This window comes from Melospiza georgiana, chromosome 1, assembly GCF_028018845.1.
Source record: "Melospiza georgiana isolate bMelGeo1 chromosome 1, bMelGeo1.pri, whole genome shotgun sequence".
NCBI lineage: Eukaryota > Metazoa > Chordata > Aves > Passeriformes > Passerellidae > Melospiza > Melospiza georgiana.
The window spans coordinates 116,316,653-116,339,106 of NC_080430.1; the positions used below are offsets into that span (position 1 = coordinate 116,316,653).

General features: G+C 39.6%; 2 protein-coding genes across 3 annotated transcripts in view; one reads left to right on the forward strand and one right to left on the reverse strand.

Annotated features, from left to right (window-relative positions):
- The window catches only part of PLAG1 (PLAG1 zinc finger), a 52,299-nt gene extending 39,649 nt beyond the window's left edge, over positions 1–12,650 (reverse strand). For both annotated transcript variants that reach the window (XM_058032995.1, XM_058032987.1), the window contains exon 1: positions 12,531–12,650. The gene's annotated coding sequence lies outside the window, so the exon portion shown is untranslated. The remainder of the gene's footprint in view (positions 1–12,530) is intronic.
- Positions 12,651–12,928: 278 nt separating this feature from the next.
- CHCHD7 (coiled-coil-helix-coiled-coil-helix domain containing 7) lies at positions 12,929–22,047 on the forward strand. Its single transcript, XM_058033007.1, has 4 exons — positions 12,929–13,080; positions 15,803–15,880; positions 16,456–16,554; positions 17,296–22,047. Exons 2-4 carry the CDS (start codon positions 15,827–15,829, stop codon positions 17,395–17,397), a joined length of 255 nt encoding a protein of 84 aa, XP_057888990.1. The 5' UTR covers positions 12,929–13,080; positions 15,803–15,826; the 3' UTR covers positions 17,398–22,047.
- Positions 22,048–22,454: the final 407 nt, after the last annotated feature.

Consider the following 22,454-nt stretch of genomic DNA (forward strand, 5'->3'; position numbering starts at 1 on the left):
GAAGTCAAAAGATAGGACAGAACTCTATTTTTCTGTTGCATTTTTTCCACTTCACCGAGTTTTCTGCCAAGTCAGTACTGCTGTTTCCCACGTCTGTGTGACTCTTTACTCAGCAACAGTATACAATTACAAACACTGAAAGGACAACTTCAGAAAACAAAGTGGCAGGGGAACATGGGGCAAGATTAGCAATTGAAACAACTAATCCAGATGAATCTCAGAGTCTCCAATCCAGCTGGCATAAATTCTCATACTCCTTTGTCTTTTCCCTAATCAGTACAGTATTCTATTCAGGAATTTGGTTATCACAATATAATATTCTCCATCAAAATTAGGAATTACTACTCTCTCCCACTGCAAAAAAAAAAAAAAATTGCATATGCCAGTTTTAATCATCAATTTGTCCCCAACAGCCAGAACTCCTTAGAGGAGGCCAAAACATGTTGTCAGTTCTTGGAAAAAATATCTCTAATTTGATAATGAAGGTATCATGCACTCTATTTAGGACGTTTCTCTCCTTAAGAACTCAAGTTCATGGGTAAATTTCTGGGCTATCCTGACATCTCTCAGATGGGCTCTTGTAAGAGGTAGCTGCTTAGAACAAAAACATTGCCTACAGAGTGATGTATGATGGCTTAGTGGATTAGCATGTTAAAAACATAATCTCTTTTGACACAGCTGTTTTTAAGTGTTCTTAAAAATATTACAAAATGTTAATTCTGTTTTCCAGTAAACATAACTTTTGATCTGCTGAGTCAGAGATGTTATGCATAATAATCACAGCAGGAATACAATACTATTTGTATTTTTTTGGAGGAAAAAGACTGAGCACAATTTTGTGCAAATAATAAAAAGAAAAATCACAGAGCAGAATTCAATTAATGTCAAATCCACCAGAGGGAACCTGTCGTTCTAACAAAACAAAATACTTGTTTTCCTAGGTAATGTCCATATTTCTAGAAAGTTAATTTCAGAGCCATGTAACACTCACATACAGATTTTATAATATGTACTTTCAACACTGGACTAAAATACTTTGTGCTACTAAGTCAGCACAGTATCACTTTCTATGTATCATTTTTAATTCTGAATTCAAATCCCCCAAACCAACACTCACTAACTTTAGAAAGCACTTTATCATGCACTGTCTGAATGTAGCAGAAGAGCCTTGTGTTTGTACAGCTCCCAGAAATCACCATGGAAGCTTCTGAATACCTAGGCATATCTAGGTTATGGATGTATGCAGACACAATGTAATTTTTTTCTGTGATAGAGTTATGATGGTTTTGTTATCAAAAACTATATTCTTTTAAATTATGTACATAATGTATTATATCAACAAATATGCTAATATACCAACATTCTTTTATTGAGGGATCCAAGCTACTGCTAAATGAATCTCTCATGACACATAAGTATTATTTACTTCACTGAAAAATATTCCCAGATTAGTACAGTAGTTATTTTTCTTTGCTTTCAAGACAGTTTAATATTTTTTTGAACATTTTAACTTCATTTGTGGTTACACTAATTGCCCTTTCAAGTTGACAGGCTTGTAAAAATCATCCTGAAGCGTCCATTTCTGATACTGCAGGAAAAAAATTAAAATGCCAGTAAGTAAAGGAAGCATCTTATTCCAAAGAATTAATTTATTTGTAAAAGCCAGAATTATGCATCTCCCTGTTCGCACTTTAGAAAGCAATCAATCCTTCACTGCTGGTCTGCTCCTTCCACATTCAGGACACCGTAGTTCCATCATTAAGAGCATCCCCTGCAGAGAAGCACATGAATCTACTGTTCCATGATGTACCCTCAATGACCACCAGCTTCTGAATGAAGCTACAAAAATACTGGGTTTTACTTACTAGAGAAAACCCTGAACAGCTTGCTTCTTGCCAACCTGAAAGACCATCCCTTTCAATGAGTGCCACCTGAAACAATCTCAAAAAAAAAAAAAAGATCTTGGGGAAATACCACTTGCTCCCTGAGAAGCACTACAGTTTTAGCTCAGATCGCCCTCTCTGAGATGGGCTCAGTATGTTGGCATTACAGACCGTACAGCTACTACTATGCTTTTACTAATGACTGACCTAGAATTTGACAGATGGAAATGGTGATTGGAAAGCATGAAATAGAGGCTTCATATCTCAAAGATCCACAGTGAAAGGAATTATTAGCATCCAACTAGATTCTAATAAACTTTGCAAGAGGAACATGGGGCATGCATTTTTACTAACTGTTTAATTTAATTTGTTTTCATTTATAGCAAAGCACTGTTGAAAAGAACAGGAAACTTTCAAATAATTTGGTCAAGATCAGATGGGAAAACATGTCCCTCTTCCACTAAGAAATTCTATAGCTCAGATCATTCAGTAACTTTGCCAGCCACCACAACATACTAAAAAAATATATCAAGAAACAAACTTCCTAAACAAGTGACAAATGCAGAAAGTAGAGGTTAAAAAAGGATTAATTTTTTTACCCCCTTATAACAGTCTAAAAGTACTCAAAGCAAGAAGACATAACACACACTCTTTGGGTCAGAACTCTGCCATGCACAGGGAGTGAAGTAATTTTGACTACATTCTCTCTCAGATGTACCCCCAAGGACAAAATCACATCACAAAATTATAAAGTTGCTCAGTAACAGTTAATTCATAAGTTAATTCACAAAGGCAATATAACCTTTGTCCAGAAGACCTCATAACCTTCCTACAAAGGCCTAAGTTACAAAAAGTCTGGCTATATTATAGAATTGTAAAATGGTTTGAGTTGGAAGGTACCTTAAAGACCATCCAGTTCCATGGGCAGGGACACCTTTCACTAGACCAGGTTCCTCAAAGCCCCATCAAACCTGGCCCAGAACACTTCCAGGGATGGGACACACAGGGCTTCTCTGGGCAACCTGTTCTGGTGCCTTACCACCCTCACAGTAAAGAATTTCTTCCTAATGCCAAACCCAAACCTACCTTCCCTCAGTTTTACTCCTTGTCTTATCACTACACACCATTACGAAAAGTCCCTCTCCAGAGGCTGTTGTCAGCCAAAATGGTGGGAAATGTTATATATATTTGGGAAGAACTAACAGTTAAGCTCTTTCCTAACTGTTCTTAAGTGCTCTAAGTTAAGCTCTTTCTTCTTCAAACTACAATCCCAAGGTAAGAAATGGGATTTAGGTATACTTCACAGGACAGTTACCAAGCAGTTGCAACCTGACAGCTAATTTCTGCCTGCCTTTTAGCTTTTTTTGTTAAGCTGCCTACATGAAACTTTCACGCCAAAACTACCTTCAAATACCAAGCTACCTCCTTTATGATGAAATTCAGATGCTTAGCAGAAGGGATTATTTGACCATCAACCACAGTTTAACACCTAAAACTATGACAAGAACAGACATTTAGAGCATCCATTAAATCTTGGAGGCTTTGCTCACAGTTGAGAGACTTTCTATTGTTTGGTTCCTGATGAAAAATGGAATAAGCAGCACAATACTCAAGTTCTTATTCAGACAAAACCTTTAGGAAATTTTATCTGCTAATGAAGAATTATGGAGTTCACTTCAAGACAACTGAATATATTATCAGTTTCAAGGCTGCAACATGACTATGTGACTGATATCACAAATTCATATGATTTAAATATTTTGAGAGGACTGAGGGGCAGTGATTTAAGTCACCAGAGCACCTTTTTGACCACATCTGTCTTCTAACTTGAGGACTGAAGAAAGATTCAGTCTCTTTTTATGTTTAGTTGTTTTATTAGTCAAACTATAGAAAAATTGAAAATAACAACACATATCCAATCTCCCCAAATGAAAGCATCTTGCTACTCCAATCAAACTGACAAGCAATCAATGCAGTTAGAAACTGCTTAAATGCACTTTCCTTTCAGTACAAATATTTAAGTATAATAAAGAGCAAGAAATTTGTTTTACATGATGCATAGATAAAACCTGCACTAGAAATCGAAATGTATTTTTCAATATGGACTTAACTTACTTGTTCTCAAATATCCTGAAGTGGCCAAGGTTTCAAAGGTGAAATAATAAAGGGGAGACCTCTAAAACCATTCCCCCCCCCCCCCACGAAAAACTTATTTCACAGTTTAACATTTCTGAAAGTATAATCTAGATTTCTGTTTGCCTTCCACAGAAATTGACACTAGAAGTGTGTCTGAGTATTTCTTATGAGAAACAATGATAGGACATATTTGACAAGACCTGGCATCTTTTCCTCACAGGTAAGTTTAATATTCATCCAGTTAGGGACCATTGCCATCACCCAAACACCATCATGATTAAGTTTCCTGTATTATTCTGCACTCAATTTTTCTATTTGTAGCATCACCAGCTCAAGTAAATTTCACAGTACTCCTTGGCACAATTTTTGTAGTACAAAAATTATCAATAGCTAAACTTAAAGGGACACAAATAGATTCTGAGATAATAAAAGAGTTTAAAACAAGTTAAAGAAGTGCTGAGTTCAGAAAAGAGTGTATCCAAAAGAAAAGGATACACTCAGGCAGCTAAGACAAAAAAACCCTTAAAATTATAACTGGGAAAACATTACATTTTACAAGTAATGAGAAATTAAACAAGTTTGATATAAGTATTTCATGTATACTTTTTAAAGCAATTTCAACACATACTAAAACCACCCTAAATAATTAGGATAATTAACATATTAGGATTCTTGGTTAACTTTTTAAGTAAAAAATAATGTAACTTTGTTGTTTAGGAATAGAGCTGATTTCATTGTACTGGTATGCTTATAACTGTACTTAAACACCATTTAAAATAGCATGTAGCAACACCATCCTTTGACAGATGCAATAATATTTTTATTACTTTTTCTGAAACTGATTAAAATATAGCCATAAGCAATATGTTTGTGCTGGGGCATAATTAGGAGTGGTTTAGTCTGAGCACAATCCTAGTATTCAAAATAATAAAAGAAAACTTCAAATCGCAGATGAAAAAAAGCCTAAAGATTTAAATAACTGGCATTCATGTCTAAGCTCTTCCTAAGCTAGGTGGTTCAATATTTCCTAGTGTCCTAGGTGAAACAAATTATGTAAGTATTGATCACAGTAACTTCCAGTGAACAAAATAAGCTTGAACAATATTGTGTTTAACTTTTAAACAGAACACAAAACTCTGACACTATTTTATATTTGTTTTATTTTACTTTAATACTCTTCTTAAAGTACTTGTGAGGAGAAGAGCACCAGTAACTGATAGCAGGCAGCTAACACCATAAATTTACACCTTTGTAATGTATCGTCTTATGAAAACATAAGAACAGCTGCAGGCAATTTCTGCTTTTATATATTTATATTTTATCTATACTTGCATGTGATAAATGCAGCATTACTAAGCCTTGCATGTAGGCAGCTGCAGTAAATGCAAAATAGTATAAATGAAAATTCCACACGTGACAGTAGGAGTTTGAAGAAACTTAACATTTACAAACTTGTAAATGTTTTATTACTAAGTATACTGGCTTGATTGAAATTTAATAGCAAGCTGCCAGAATCTCTCATTCTGCCTTTCCTTCAAAATGATCTCTTAAAAAAAAAAATATTCCTATTCCACAACTGATTCAAATACACGATATTGTCCCTAAATGTCTCCTAAAAATGTGTGCATGTCTGTATCTATCCCACATGTAAATGGAACATTCATGATAAATACATACACCCCACAGTAAACAGTTTTATTACAAGTGACAAGCACTTGAGACAGTAAAATCTCATTTGCCTACACAGGGTCTTTCTGCTGCTCAAACACGCAGTATAGTGAGATCTCATTAACTCACAATCAGATGATTTGCAGGGTTTTTTAGAAAACTCATGCACTGCAAAAAGAAGGACATACTCAATACATGAAGAGGTAAGCTAAGTTTTCTGACAGCCTCGCTCCTTTTTGGTTATTTGGCAATTCACAGTAAATGTGCATAAGTAAAAATCAGCAATCTACATCTTATTTCCTAAGAAATACTTTACACTTGCAGACTGCCAAATCTGATGTGACTCACAACCATAAAGAAAAGCTTTTAGGGTTAGAGATACACAGTGTCAGGCTACTGGTAAATTACCTGCAGAATACATAAGTAAATCTACATGCAATCTGTATTGCTAAATTGTATCAAATAAAGTATTATTACAGCAATATGGAAGAGATTATTATTAGTTATCCTAACTTAAGTGAAAAAACAACTTTGACAAATAATTCCCTTTAAACACTTTCTAATCTGATTTCTAGGGATATTTTCCTTGAGAGAGGAATTTAGCACATTAAGTGCAAAAGAAGATTATAGCAATTCAGTTTACTGTAACAGACACTTTTTGCATTTTTCCAAGTTTCTTTACATAGTTATTTCTTAATTGCATCTGATGGCAATTCTTGGGTTTTACTTTCCTGATTCCCACTTGACTTTCTCAAATCTGATTTGAGGTATTTTACTTCAGAGTTCTGAGTTGCTGTTGTATGCATTACAGCCACACTTGTCTGCATTCGTTTTTTTAATCTCACTTTTTAGTTTTATAACAGTTCAGACCTGTGGGTTTTTTCCCCTCTCTTTCCTTTCCTCTAAACAAATAGCTATTGGGCCACATTTTATTTCCTTTGTGCCCCCCTATAAGTGTATAAAAACCACCAGATTTGGTCATGAATAGAACAGGTCATCACTCTGGCCATGTATTTTAATGTATTTGACAAGGTATCTCTACACTCTGGACAGGCAATGAACCAGAAAGGAGAGAGAAGAAGACTACAGAGAAGGATATAATAGAAATTATTTATTCCTTCAACATGAGAATAATTACATATCCTTTCTCACTCCTCACAGTCAGGTATGTACTTACACAGTCACCTCAAAGCCCTGACATATATGGTGGCTAATTTCAATGCCATGATCCTACAGTAACCGTTTGCTAGACATGCAGGGTCCATTTAAATATTAAAAATTTTAATACATCGTATAAGAAGGCCCCATTCTTTAAAACTGTGAGCACACAACTACTCTAAAAAGCATGCTGTATCTTTTCAAAAGTCAAAAAACTCCCTCCAGTTCTATGAATTTCTGCAATTTGTCCTAAGATGAGACAGTAACAGGTGAACAGTGATACAGATGTAGATAGAAAACACTTTGACAACACAAACTAAATAAAAATAAAACTTAACCTGCAGTAATGGTGACCAGTTCTGTTTAATATTAGGTTTTCTGAACTTGCATACAATTAGGATCTTCTGCATTTGATATTTGGTGGACAACTGTTTATTTAAAATGAATTAGTAACTGCAATCTATGCAATTTCAGAAAAATGTTCACTATATCCCTTGACAACTAAAAAAAAAAAAAGCATCTGTGTAAGTGATTATATTGAGAGTTAATCAGTGTTTTACATTCAAGTTACAAGATCACACAATTTAAAAATCAATATAAATTGAATTAAATTCTAGATGTGGGGTTTTTTTAGATTAGATGAAAATACACAATTGTCTATTATCAAATGCCCAGATAACTGCAAAAAAAACCCCTCTCCAATGCTTCAGAAATTTAAACATTTTATGTTTGATCAATACAAGTGTTACTTTGTTCTAATATTTGAATTATTTTAAATAGTTTTTTAAGGCTACCTAAACATTTGGTAATCAGTTAAAGATGCTTAGCAGTTCAGTGGATAAATGCTGCACATTTCTTTCAAAAGCTCTGCAAGCTAAATCCTTACTAGGAGCAGATATTTGGAGAATGACTCCTTGAAAGCAAATTCTCTATCACTTCAGTGGTGGTCACTGCTAGCTCCTTTTAAGTCTACACTGATTTGAGAATGGTCTAAGTACTTGAACAGATTTCATGTTTTCCAGAATATTTCTGCTTGGTAAACATTTAAATTTGTTCAAGAACCCTACCAAAAAGTATTTGTTCACAAAAACTGGTTTTAACAACATAAGGGGTTATAGACAGAAAATTTAAAAACTTATGGTTTAGACTCTGAAGTAAAAACATTTATTTTACAAAATAACCTTGAACAGCTACAAACAGTGGTTTATTTAGAACATGAGTAGTGCCCTCCTTAACCCATTAATTTTAAAACACATGCAATACTCTGAAAGGAGGAGACTTTAGGGCACCATTTTGACTAACCAGCTGCAGAGATGGACAACCATTAGAAGTGGCTGCACTTTGTGCACAGTGCCTTTTGGAACTACATAAACTTTTTAAAAGTTTCTTAATTGAAATCTCAAAAGTTCTACATTGAAAACTAAATTTTCAGGATAATTACTAAATTAAAAGTACACACCAAGAGACACATTTGAGCTAAGCATTCAAGGAAAGCTGAATGCATGTCACTTTAGATTCCTGTATTGGCTTGAACTGTTGTAGAATACTGTAGTTATTAATTTTTAAACATTACTGGATAGGATTGGTAAGTCTCTAAAAAGGATTTCAATACATTTACACCTCTCCTGTTTACCTAGAAAAAGTAGGTTAACTTCACCAACAACAGACCATAGTATTTGTTTCCTCAGGTGTTTTAATTTCAGAAAATCTTGAAAAAATCAAACTGTATCATCTATGGAATCAGACCAATACATAATAAACAAGATTATCTTAACTCTTAGAACAAGGAAGCTTTGAAAGTTACTTTGTATTTTTATTTTTTAAAAAACACTTCTTCACTGTAAGAATTCTGTTTTCTACAAAAGAGTAAGTTTGTAAAAAAACAATCCTAAACAACATTCTTTTCTGCTATTATTATCTCCATCTGGATTATACCTTAAAATTAAATCCAGTTTAGAAGAGTATCAAATTCTGAGAGAACACCCTTTCCTCTTTCTCTACCCTAAATCCTGAATTTTGTACTATGGTTGGATACACCAAATTTACTTTGTAATACACAGGTGTAAGTCAAGAAAGATACTTCACAACACTGCTTCTTTCACATTGTTACTATCAGTGTCTATACCTATTTTCAGCATTAAAATATTAATGATTAAAAAACTCCAAATTAGGTAAAAATGTAGAGGCATGTTAAGCACTTCACACTGATGGTCACAGAAACAGCATTTGAAGAGTTCTCAGTACCATTAACTAGTTTATTTAAGTTAGTTCTGCACATCTAGTACCATCTGTCTCTCTACCCTGGTACATTAAAACTACCAACATATGGTGAACTGCTATTAATTTATCAAATTTCTATGCATTCCAGGGTAATGTTACTTCAGTCAATAAAAATAATAGATCAGTTTAAGAAATATTCAGAAAGGAACTTTAAAGTCTGAATTCTTACTAACTATAAAAAAGATCTCTACACCATAAAAGGCAGTTTTGGAAAAACATTCAATATCATTCCTTTATACAAAATGATTAATTTTTCTTCCTTAATGACCCTTTTTCTGACTTAAGAGCAGTTAATGTGATTTAATTTTCACAACTGTGAGTCACTGGAAAACTTGGAGATTTCTGCCCAAATCTTTAACCACAAGGCTATCCTAGGCAACAAGTTTCTTTGGTCACCCTTGCAGAAAGGGTACAGATCATTTGCAAGCACATGCTATTCAACACAGAGGGCTATCACAGCTCCTGCCCAACTGGCACAGCTTCACAGCAAACATGTGCTGCAATAGCCCCCACCAAGTCCAGCAGCCCATCTCCCCTCTCAAGAAGCGCATACCTGTACTCAGTTTTCAATCTAGAACTAAGTACAAAGGCTCCAAAACCAAAGCAAGTGTAAAGGCAACATTGCAACTCCTCATAAAGGTATCAAATTGCCATGTTAAGAGGCGATGCTAATTTTTTAAAATAGGACATTCAAAAATAAAATTAAAATACATAGGAGATAATAGAGACAAGCAGAGCATTTCACATCATCGCAGTTAAACATTTACAAGTTAAAAATTAAGAAAAAAACCAGTATCAGCCAGAACCCATGCTAAAAGCATGCATGCATACACTCATGCACACATATACATGACACCAGACCACAGTTAGAATGACTTTTCTTTCTTTAAATAAAGCCAGAGGCAATTCTTCCAAGTCATGTTTTAACTACACACCTAAGGTGTACTTGTAAAGAGCCCCTTCTTTGGCCAATTAAAACCTACAGTTATTTTTCAGTATTTTCAAAACCTTTGGGGATGGTTTAGGAGATTTAGGCATAGAATAAACTTTTGAACAAACTCAAATGTTCCCAACAAAACTGAATGTATTCAAAGTAAAAATAATGCACTTCACAACTTTCACAAAATGTCTGTGAAATTGCCTTACACACAGGGAATTCATCCCCTCCCACAGAATTCGCAGCTAGCAGAACAGCACTAGATCTTAATATTATACAACCTGAGACTATTCCATTTCTGCAGCATACAATCCAAAAAACACTCTCCAAAACACAGCGTTTTAATTGACACACGAAGAAAACTTCCCTGAAGACCTGCTACACACAAAAGAATTGCTTTGATCCCAACGATTCTGCACGTTTCCCACTGCTATCCTTCCCTAATTTATCAGACTAGGGCCGATTTGATACCTTTCCATTAAAAAAAAAAACAACGAAGCACCCCTCTGCTAGAGGCAGAGGTGCTGCAGAGGTGATGATAACCCCAGGAAAAGAGAAGCTGTCTCTTTAAAATGCCCTGCTATGTCCCTGATCCCACGTGGAACCAACATCAGCAGCACTTTCGCATTAACTTCAACGTGAGGCGAGATGAGGCATCATTATTTCATATAAATAAAACGAGGAGACTGCAGAATACATTCTTTGTGGGGGACAAACAGGTGAACTGAGCGTGCCAGGGAAATCAGCAACCACCCGCAGGAGAGGTGCCCTGCCCCCGAGCCCTCTCTGCTCTCCCCTATGGAGCATTAGCTCAACCCCACACCACTCTCAAGAATCCAGTTCAAATAGAGGAGTGAGCCACCAAGAAAACTTGAAATTCAAAGGCAACGAAAATGCACTTTATAAACCGGAAAGGTTTACTCTTTGCCTCACACATCCTAATTAGATCAGGAAAGTGACACTACAAAAGCATAACATTCCGGTCCGAAAAAAAAAAAAAAAAAAAAAAAAAAAAGGAAAGAAAAAGACAGAGGAAAAGAAAAGAGCCCCCATCTCCCCAAATCCCCCAAAACCACACACACACAAAAAGCATTAAAAAAGGAAGTTATAAAGCACCACATCCAGCATTTATCTTATCTAGGATCACTCCACATTACCCCCAAGTTATACACTTTCTGCACCATCATCTCCCCCTACCTCTCTGTCCTGAAAGGGATTTTCACGTTTTCTCATTGTCGGTGGCGAGTTATAAGAGGCTTTTGCCTTTCCAAAGAATTCATCAACAAAAAAAATAATAAATATTAACTCCTTGCTCCCTGAAACCTTAAAACGGTCTCGGGAAGACGCGAGTTTTATACTGTTACCTTGAGGAAGAAAAGGGGGAGCAGCCCCGATTTTTAGGTATTTTTTGGCATTTTTTTCTGATTTTTATTTTGTTATATGCCTCAGTTCTCCCTCCATTTTGGTTGTTTATGATACTGACAACAAGCTGTCCCTGCTCTCTCTCTCTCTCTCTCCGGATCTCTCCTGCTTTCAGTTAGCAAACCCCCCTCCCCAATGCAACACGACTCAGCACTTACTTGGGTTCACACTTTTCTCTAAACACACACCGATGGGGAAGGGAAAAGCTCCTGGGCTACTCGGAGGGGGAGAGCAGGCAAATTCGTTTCTTTATTACGAAAAAAAAAACTTTTGTCCAAAAAACGACGGGAAAGGGGGGTCGAGTGCCCCAAAGTCACTCTGGATCCCCCCAAAGACGCAGCCGCCAGGTCCGGGGGACACCCCACGGATAGCCGGGTCCACGGGGGAAATTTCTGTGCGAAATTTGTCCGGTTTGAGGCGGCGGGCGAATTTATATTAATTTTTTCCCTCATTTTTCGGCACCGCGGTCTCTAATGTCTTCCGCTCCCTCTCTCGCCGCTCTCGCCGCTGTCACTGCATTCACAGCACAGGCTCCGGAGAGGCGAGGAGGGGAGGGGGCGGCCGCGCCGCTCCTGCCCCTGCCCCTGCCCCGCGGCCCCGGGCCCGGGCCGCCGCGGGGGTCGGCGGCGGGCACCCCGCGCCCTCCTGCCGTCCCCCGGGCAGCCCCGCCGCCTCGCCCGCTCCTCGCGAACCAGCAGAGCGCCGCGGGGAGGGAGGGGAGGAGTGGAGGAAACTCCTGAGAGAGGTTTTTCTCAAAATCATCTCTTTCTCCCTCCGAAGGGGGGTGGGGGGGGGGCACCGCTCGCCTCGGCTCCCCTCCCCTGCTTTTCCCCCCGGGGGGGTCCGACGCGGGGCGGCGGGGGGCTGCGGGAGATGGGGGGAGAGGGATGGAAGGGAGGGATGGTTAACACAAACTTTTCCTCACTGCTCGCTGCTCCTCTCTCCTCTCCCCCCTCCTTCTCCTCCTCCCCCTTCATAATTTAAATAACCCTGATATTTCCCTGCTAAACCCCGGCGCCTGCCCCCCAAACCCGCAGCAGACTCACCGCGGGAGCCTCAGCATCCCCTCTGCGCCCCGTTTCCACCCTTTACAGTGTTCTCCGATTTTTCTGTAATTTTTTCCCCATATTTCGGGCTGGACGCGGCGGGCCTGGAAATTGTTTGCTTTCCCGTCTTTCCAGCAGCCATTGTAGTGTATGCGCTGCGGTGCAGCCCAGCCTGCCGCACACGCCGCGCCCACACCGCCCGCCGCCCACACGCACCGCGGGTTGGACGCCTCCCCCAGTCAGTCAGGGCCGCGGCCGCGCCCCGCCGCCGGCGCCTGCGGCCCGCGCCGCCCGCCCCGTTGGTGGAAGGAGGCGCCGCTCACGGCCGGGGCGGGCGCGGCGCCGCCGCCATTGGCGGCCCGGCCGTGCCACTCAGAGCCGCCGGGGCGTGGGCGGCGGCGGCGCGGGGCCGGGGGGAGCCGCGGGGCCGGGAGCGGGGTAGGCTGCGCCCGTACTTAAGCGCGCTGCCCGAGCCGCTGACGTCTTTCGAATTGGAGACGGGCTGCCCCGCTCCCGCCCCGGGCTCCAGCGGACACGGCCGGGGACGGAGGTGAGTGCCGCCGGCGGCGACCCGCGCTGTGCCCGCCCGCCGCTCGCCCTTCCCGGCCGGCGCAGAAAAGTCTCGCTCGACCTTCGCCGCCCGCGGGCCGGGGCAGCCCCGCTCGGGCCCGGCGGCGGCGCGGCCCGGGCACCGCTCCCTGGCGGCAGGTGGTGCCGAGGGGAGGCGGCGGGAGCGGCCGCGGGGAACGGGCCGGGGTGGGGGAAGGGGTCGCCGGGCGCCTCCGGCCGCTCCGCCGCCGGCGGGAGGCAGGGACCGGGCGGGGGGCACGGACATCGCCTCCGCACCTGGACGGCTCCCGGCCTTCCCCGGGAAGCTGAGCTGGGCAAGGCGGCAGCTCCGCGGTGCTGAGCGTCAGGGACCGCCGGCTGCCTCCTCCTGCCTCCGCCGCCGTAACAGCCCGAAGTGCCGTAGGAATTTTAGTACGGCCTTGGCTCCAGGGTTCGGAGTTTTAATGAGCTGGTCTACATTGCGGCATAATTAGCGATTTTGTGTCTATATGTATGCATTTAAAGTAGACCAAAGGCTTTTCAATGGGCGGGAGACTGTAGCGAAGTGCCCTGATTGTTTATGAACTGAAAAAGCCCCAGGGTTAAAGAGTGCCAGCTGCAGCCCTGGTTCTCTGTGGTACGGTTTACAGCTGTTAATGTGTTAAAGCATAATTAAGAGCTGTGGCATAGACAAGCCTTCGGTTGTGGTTGGGCTCTGACCTGTAATCTGAAAGCAGGAAGGGAAGCCCGTACATGTGCAGAACCTGGGAGGAGGGGGAAGCTCGCTTCCTGCCCAACTGCTCATTCGGTCACACAGCCGCGTTTCGGCGTGACCCGCCTGCCCTTCCAGCTGATAATGTTTCAAGTCTGAAGTACTTCGGAGAGGGAGAGAGAGCAACACGCGCAGGAGCTATCAGACCTTTTGGGTTGTACTAAGAATGTTTGAGCATTTGCCTGCTCCGAGCTGTGAATCTTCATTAGAACCTGAACTGCTTATTCGTTAAGTAGGTGTTTAATGGGTTGTGTGCATTGTTCCTTAGAACGGGCGCGGTTGCAGACTCTGGTAGTGTAATCAAGCTGAAAGCGTCAAGTGCAGTTTGTGTAAGGAACACTGATTATGACGGCCCATCCTATGACTCCCAAGCATTCTTTCGGAGAGTAAGTCTGAAGTCAGAGTATGTAGACTGAAGCAGACAACGTACACCTTGAGGCATGTCTGCTTAGGCGGCAATAGCAATGAAATGCAGAGTTAGAAACCAGACACGTGCAAACAGCTAAAAATCTTCTTGTATCTGTTGTGGTGAGTTAGGTGAGGCATTGTGGTATGCTGTTTTTGCTTCCTACTTCTCCCTTCTCGTTTCTTAAGTCTGTGATGATGCTAGTGTACGTGCTTGTGTTTCCATTTGAGTTGGAAATGCCTGATCAAAAATGCACTTCCTCCCATCACAAAGGAGAAAATTTGCCTGGCTTGTTAAATTAACTTAAGCACTGCATAGTTCTCAAAAGGAAGTGAAAGCATTTCCCCGATGTTGTTAATTAAAAGGCCCTTTTGCAGAAGATGATCATATGGAAAGCAGAGAGAACTCCAAGTACCAGGAAGGTATACGTGCACAGCTTGTAAAACCTAGGGCATGTTTACTGGAAATAGTTTACTCTTACCCAAAGAAGAAAACCCGTCTAAAACATGGTTTTCTATGAGCTACAAAGAGCAGTATTTGAATTTTTTTTTTTTTATCTGGTATCAAGCAAAACAGGCTTTTTCCTGCAGACTTGCACTTATCATTCCCTAATGTGCACAGAAACAGGTCTAAGTTAAGAATTAACACCGATTATTTTTTTTTTGAGAAAATAAAAAACAATATTGTGTCCTTCATTAGCAGTACTTTAATTTGCTCTCTGTGTTTCTGATTGCATTGATTCAAGCAGTCATCTGGTCAACATTATTTTTTGTTAGATTTAGTATTTGTTTGGAACACATACCTGTATTGCCATATGTGTGCCGGAGGCAATGTATAGGGAGCTGTAAAGGGAAAGAGGGTCTGCTGTTCATCTTGATGTCATCATCTTGGATCAGTGTAGAGTCTTGGCACTGAACTCCGTGTCTCTCAAGCTTCAGAGTCAGTGTCAAACTACTAAATGGTAAGAAATGTGATTCAAGCGTTCATACACAGTGTAAGTGGGTCTGGTCCCACCTTGCGGTGAAACCAGTTCTTTTTCTATTCAATATTTGCTGTAGCAACACAGGAGATAGTGGGCACTTGTTGTACCTGGGAAAGCTCAGTGACGATGCAGATGTGATCCAGCTAAGGAGTAGGGACAAATCTGGAAAAGTTTACTTGTACATTCCTCCCACACACTATTAATTGAAGTGTCTACAGTGTGTTGGCTGTGAGCAGCTTCTATGGAGCTGTTTCTCCTACACGTGGTCACTTCCTCCATGAGACACAGGCTGGTGTGAGAGCTGCTGCGGTGGCTCCATTCTCTGCAGGAATTTATCAGGGACTGAGCAGTCTTGGTGCTGGGCTAAACTTGCTGGTGTTGTCTTGCTGTTACTGCTTTGGAAATAACACTTTGCAAAAGAAGGTTGGGTTTTGTTTAGTTTTTTCTTTAAGATAACAAAACTGTGTGTTGCTAGAAGGCCTTTATTACATCCTGAAATTCAGACTTAATTCCTGAGTTACTGGTAAAAGTAGATACTTAACCTGTTTATTTTTCCTTTCTAGCCAAGGTACGAGTGTCTTTCTAGAATGTCCAGGCATGCAAAAAAGCTTAGAGATCAGGATATAAATCCATGTCTAGCGGTAAGATGATCAAATTGAGTTTGATTTGTCTGTACATTTCAGTATTAAATAATGCACTTTCTAGGGGACTGTTTTGTGGGTAGAACACTGGCATTCTAGCACTTTGCATTAAAAGTTTCTTAAGAGTCTGAAGGTGGGAAGGGCTGAAAATCTTCCATTATAGTAAGTGTGAAATAACAAGTTAATTCCCTATAAATAGGAGTAATACAACTGCTGGCTGTCTCTTAAATTTTCTGTCCCTAAAACCAGAGCCTGAAATCCTGGTTAGACAAGCTTGGTTATTTTTTAAAAGCATTTTGTGAGTTATACCAAGCATCATTGTAAACAAATATTCTGTGGCCTCTGCACTTACTGTCTGAAGAGTACAGACAGCACTCTATTATCTACAAATTAAATCACTGCTTGGAAGTACTGGTGATCCTTTGTAATAGGTGTTACTTTGCTCTCTTTGATAGTGTTCTTTCATCTGAAGAGCTCACTCCTATCTTCATAGATATTCTGGGACTTGTTAAAATATTTAAACACTTAGTACAGTAACTTCCCTCAGCTCTGAAGTATATTTTCCCCTATTAAAGGAAACAGATGCCACTACAAAATGTATGAATGACAACAACTATAACAAGGATATGTGTACTGATTACTTTTTGAAGTACAAAAACTGCAGAAAATTCTGGGTAAGCACAGTAAACTTTCTAAATTTTACTCCCTGCTTTGCTTTATGTATGTTACTTCTGACATCCTGCTTTCTGAACCCTTCAAACTCAGCTAAGAATGTTTTTATGGTAACTTACCAACCCAGTATGCATTGCTGTAAGACTTAAAGCACATGCACATCAAAGTACTTCACTTGATTGTTCTGGGTTTACTCTCTTAGATTGTGAGTCAGTGTTCTTGCAGTACCTGATGTTTTCCTTAGAACTTGAGTCACACATTTCTAGTAATAATTTCTTTTAAACTGATGCGGTGAAAAAATTCTGAGGCGAGGTAAGGTTATCTGGTTTCCCACTGGCTTGGATCATGGTTACTTTAACCTGATATAAAGCTTAATTTGGTGGTGGAGAAATACCATGAGGATCTACGTGCAGTTAAACTGTTTTCTGCTGTTTCCTTATGCCATTGAAGTAAAGAGGTTTTAGCTTAGCCTTTAAATACTTGTGCAAACTACAAAAAAAAACCCGTTTGCAGACAATTGTGCATTGGTCTGGCATAGAGTAATGGGAATACTGATTGCACTCTATTCTGAAGCAGCAAGGTAAACTATCAGATATCTTGAACTAACTACTAGTACATTTAGTTATCAGCTAATCAGGCTTTAGAGTACCTGAGTTAATATATAAAGCATTTTTCTATTAAAAATCTTGTTCATTCAGAGCTCAGGGAAATCTGTTCTCATGGTCGCTTTGTTCTATTTTCAGCATGGCATTATGATGCAAAGGAAGAGAAGTGGTGTGAAACCAGAGATGCCCTCAGCAGAAGAAAGAAAGAAAATCTTGGAATCAATGGGGAAGCCCTACTGACTAGAAATCTGAATTGACTGTTGTCACAATACATATGAAGACTTGGCAGCAGCAAGTTACCATTTCATGAACCGGATTTTACAGTTGCCATATGTTGGATTAAAATAAGATCTTAAACTTTGAAATGTGGGAGCTTTCTAGGATAGAATTTCCTGGGTTTGTTCCTACTTCCTGTCATAGGAACCTGGCCTCTTTTATTGGAAGATACGGGTCTCAATTCAACTTGTATAGAAACTTTTGGAAGTAGAAACTACCTTGCTGTGAAATGCTAAATATAAAATTAATGGGACTTGAAGAAAGCCTGTTTGAAAAGATGGGTTGGTGAGCATTGCAGTGTGGCTCTAAGTTCTAAGACTGGAGCAGGTTGAGAAGCTGGTACATGCAATGTGTTTCTTGCACTCAGCTGTTCTGCTCAATAGTATGGATTTACCATGTATGAATGTTGAATTCTGTATCCCCAGTTTAAATAAGACTGTTCATGAACTAAAATCCTAAGTCCAACAAGCTTGTCATTGGGTCTGCCACTGCACTTGTCAGTGACAGCAGAAGCTTGCAGTAAGTCAGATCTGCAAGCTGTGCTAGTTAGAAGGTTAGAGAGATGGGTGAAGATAAAACTGAACTCCTCAGGTCTGAGCTGCATAGTAATTTCTGTGGATAGTAAATAGATACTTTGGTGGCGGGCAGGCAGGGGGGACTTGCAGACATGTAAACAGATCCTCTGAGTGACATGGCAGGTTTAACTATAGCACATCTATCTAAGACTCTGGACAGCTGAAACCTGGGGTTTGGAAATGCTTACTCATATGAGATTACAAAGCTCAGTTTAAACAGGTACTCTAATCTTAAATAAAGTTGATTCTTTAGCTAAATTGAACAAGTAATAAATGTAAACATGTTGCTGTCTAGGTGAAATAGCGTTTTTTACCTTTTATCTTCTGGTGTCCTGGCTTAAAAGCTTGTATCCTGTGATAAAACAGAAAAACTACTGTCATGAGCTCAGGTTCCATGTGAAATCCTTTAGTTCATACTGGGATCAACTTGGCAGAACTCTGACTGACCTCATGAAGGGTAGTGTAAAAGTGTTGTCTCTCTATTTAGACTTTTTGGAAAGACTCCATGGCTTTCTGTTTCTCCTGTCTGGCTTGTCTTGTTTCTTTCCACTGTAGGCCTGTTTCTTTGCTTGCTGTGATTTTCTTGTTGTTTGATCTGACTAGCAATTCTACAAAATCTGCTTTTGCTCTTCCTTTCTGCTCTCTGTTTACATCTGAGTTTTGAAATTGATTAATCCTACCCTCTCTGTTGGAATGAGTGTGTAACTCTATGCCTTTTGAGTATGCAGTACTCCAAGCAAAGCTGTACAGCCTTCAAACATGTCACAAGTTTCTCTTGTCGGTTCCTGGCAAGGAAAATGTACTTTCTTCCATCAAGACCATAAGATTCTTTATTTCAAATTACTTTCTCTTCACCTAAAGTGCAAACTTTGACATTTTCTTCTTTTTGTAGTTGGGGTTTTTTGTTGTTGTTGTCTTTGGTTGGTTGTTTTTTGGTGGGAGTTTTTTGGGGGGTTTTTTGTTTTTGTTTTGGAGGTTTTTATTGTTGTTTGTTTTTGTTTCCCTGTGTGTGGAGCTGAATATACTTTCAAGGGCTTGCTCTTTGCTGCCACATCCTTGCTATCTTTTAATACCCTCCTACATACCAATCTTTCCACTTTTTTTTGGCCCATTTGACACCAGTTCTTTTTTGACTTTAACATTGATTTTAACATTTTGGTCTCTTCTCATTGCAGTTTTTTTCTAGTACCTTTCTTTCATCTCTGATCTAATGGTATAGTCTTGCAGTGACTTTCTAATAGAGCTCCTTTTGAAGGTTGTGTGTTCTCTGTTCTCTTTAATAGTGAGAGAACTTGCTTTCATTAAACCTAGCCATAATACTTCCTCATTAACTGTGCCTCTCTTTGATCTTCTTGTTCATCTGCAGATTTTGGGGAGCTGTTGTTCTCTTCCTTAGGGCCGTGTCTCTTCAGACTCTTCTGCCTTTGCTGCCTTTCTGGCTTTTTGCCTCCCTTGGTGTGTCTAAGGGTTCCTTCTCTCCTACTTGGCACAGGTTTGTCATTTGCCACCTCTGCTGTATCTTGGGACATGTTCTTTGGTCCTATGGCTTTAACTACTATTCTAGTGCTTGCTATTTTTCTGTTGCTGTGCTCTTAAATTCTGGGCTTATGTTAAAATCGACAGTATATTTTATGTGCAAGAAAAACATCATTCTTGAGGTGGGTATGCCCATTCTTCTTTGCATAAGCTCAAGTTCCTTAACATTACCTCATTTATCCCAGGATTTCCCTTCAGGTCTTCTTTGCATGTAGAAATGCTTATAAGTATAGTATGTAGCAGTGCTTATAATGCACTTACAAGTTGTTTTTTTTTTTCCTGACAATATTTGCTCAGGAAGCTTCCACTAATGTTATTTTCTTTTAAAGGATAACTGGCCTATCTTTTGGCATTGATAGGTGGCCTGTGCTGCTTTGTAAAGTGTTTGTAAAGAACTAGCACTGGTCTTCAAAAAATCAGCGAAGGAGATACATTACTGCTTTCAGGTGTCAGTGCCAGAATGTGGGATCACAGGATGGGCTAAGGCACATGGAATGCAGGAACAGCAGTCTAACGTTAGACTTCTGATCATCAGTGGATGTACATGGTAAGCTCCCTGTGCATGTTGCAACAAAAATTAGTTTAGTGTAGAACTGAGAGCAATTTAAGCAGTGACCTTGTTGATTTAATTCAGGTAATCAGTAATCTGTTGTAGGGAATGTAATTTATTTCCATTGTATATTCCTTACTGTTAAATAACACAAGTTTATAAAAAATCTTGAGGGAGCAAGGCGTTTTCTTCCTCATGTCGTAATGTCTCTCAGGAGTGATCTGTTACTTGAGTATGAGTTATTATTTTTATCCCTCACTTGAGGTTGCTGTTCTTGCTTTCACTGCTGAAGCTCGAGTGGTAAAGTGTGATAGCTTAAACATAGGCTCTTATGAGTTGAGATTTTTCCATTAATTTTTGTAGTGTGATTAACTACCTTTGGTTGTGAGCCAAAGATAATGGTCTTTTCCTCATACCTGAGAGCTTACATTCCACACTTCATGAAACAGAGGTAAGCTGCAGCCTGCCACTCTTACTGGACCAAAAAAAAAAACCCAAAACCTGGGCTGCATTATTAATTTCCCTAAAGCACACTCTTGTATGTTAACCCAGAAAGTGTAACACAGTGGATCATTATAATTCATTAAGAAACAGGGAAAGGGACCTGTGGGTTGGGTTTTGGTTTTAAGTATGTGTAATTACTCATTTTGCTTGTGTACAAGGACCAAATCTGGATAGTGGCGTTAATGTTTGATAATTTTTTTGTTTGACAGCTGGATGGTGCTGTTGCACAACAGACTGAAAACAGAACACTCCACCCACTACTAGCTCTTTCAAGCTTTTTTGGTCTCTTCCCACAGAGGTAGCAGAATTCATCCAATAGAAAGGAAAGATTGATCTGTCTCAACACTATAAACAGAAAAGGAGGACAGAAGTCTAAATCATTGCTGGGAAATAGAGGATTTCTGTGCAGCCGGAGAAGCCCAGGAATATGGTCCTTGATAGATTTTTTCAGTGTGGTTATTTGATCACAGCTAGGCACTGAACAGCAGCTGTAGGCTTTCTCCCAGGTCTGGGTGAATATCCTGATTCCCATCTGTTCAGTTTTGCCTTCTCATTTTTTCTGTTACTCTACAGTGCAAGGCCTTGTCTGGCTCAGAGTTTTCTGCTACCACAATCGGGATGAGTCTGTGCTCTTGAAGATATTCAAAGGAAATTCACAGAATTGCAGAGTATCCTGATTTGGAAAGGACCCACGAGAATCATTGAATCCAAGTTATCTAGCTCTAGAATCCTGAAAATTTCTTTGGATTTAGCTGAAGCTTTTGAAAGGCAGGGAGTTGAATCTGCTGCTGCTCCAAGTCTTTCATGATCTTGTAATGAAACTTCTGCACTCAAGTGATGAAGAAAATGTGCATAGAGGAGCTTTTGGTAATACTTTTGCAGAACAGATAAGATAAATTTATAGTACAAAATGTTATGCTGTTCTAATGCATTTGGAGACAGCCCTTAACTCATGTTTAAAGTATCTACATCTTTAAAGTTGGTCTTCCAAAATAGCCATGAAATAATTATTATGTGGAAAAACACCATTGCAGGTTTTTGTTTTCTTGGAAGAATCTCAGGCAACTGGAAGAAATAGTTCTGTAAGTGTTAAAGTAGTAAAAAAATAAAGCAAGCTGGCTATTTCAGAATATTTTAACTTTTATTGCAACTTGTTTGATATGAAGAAGAAAACAGAAGTACTGCATTTATATTAACTAAATACAGTGGATCACTTAAACTTAATTGCTTTATGACATATATGATACCATATGTAGTAACTCAAACCATCAGATTGTAAGTAATTTTTCTATATTCTTTGGGTTTCTACCTTGATGAGTCCTATCTCAAAATCCTTTTTTGGAGGAATGGTTCTGAAGATCCTCAATCATTACTTGTTCTTACAAGTCCCCCTACCCTTGAGATATGTCTTTACCTATTTTACTTCAATAAACTGCTGTGCACTGCAAACACTTCCTGATATCAAGTGACTGGCAGAACACAACAGAATTCTGCATAGAACAAAATTGAGCTAGTGTCTGTCAAAATGGAAAACAATTGTAACAAAGTCATGTGTAATGACAAAAAAAGATTATGCTCAAAATAATATATTCATTCAATCCCTCATTTCTATAAGCAATTCACAGCTCTAAGACAAATTTACACTAATAGAAATAGTGTAGGGACAGTAGGGGCCATCAGCTCACGCCTAACTTTGAAGAATCTAAAAATTTTTAATTTATTATAAAATATTGCAATTGTTTTGGCAAAAAAAAAAAAATTGCAGTGTTTTTGTGGAAATAGCCTGCTAGTAATATTTTCTGTGTCACACATGTATCTCAAATTTTTGTTTCCCTGAAATGTGGTTCTGTGAGCAG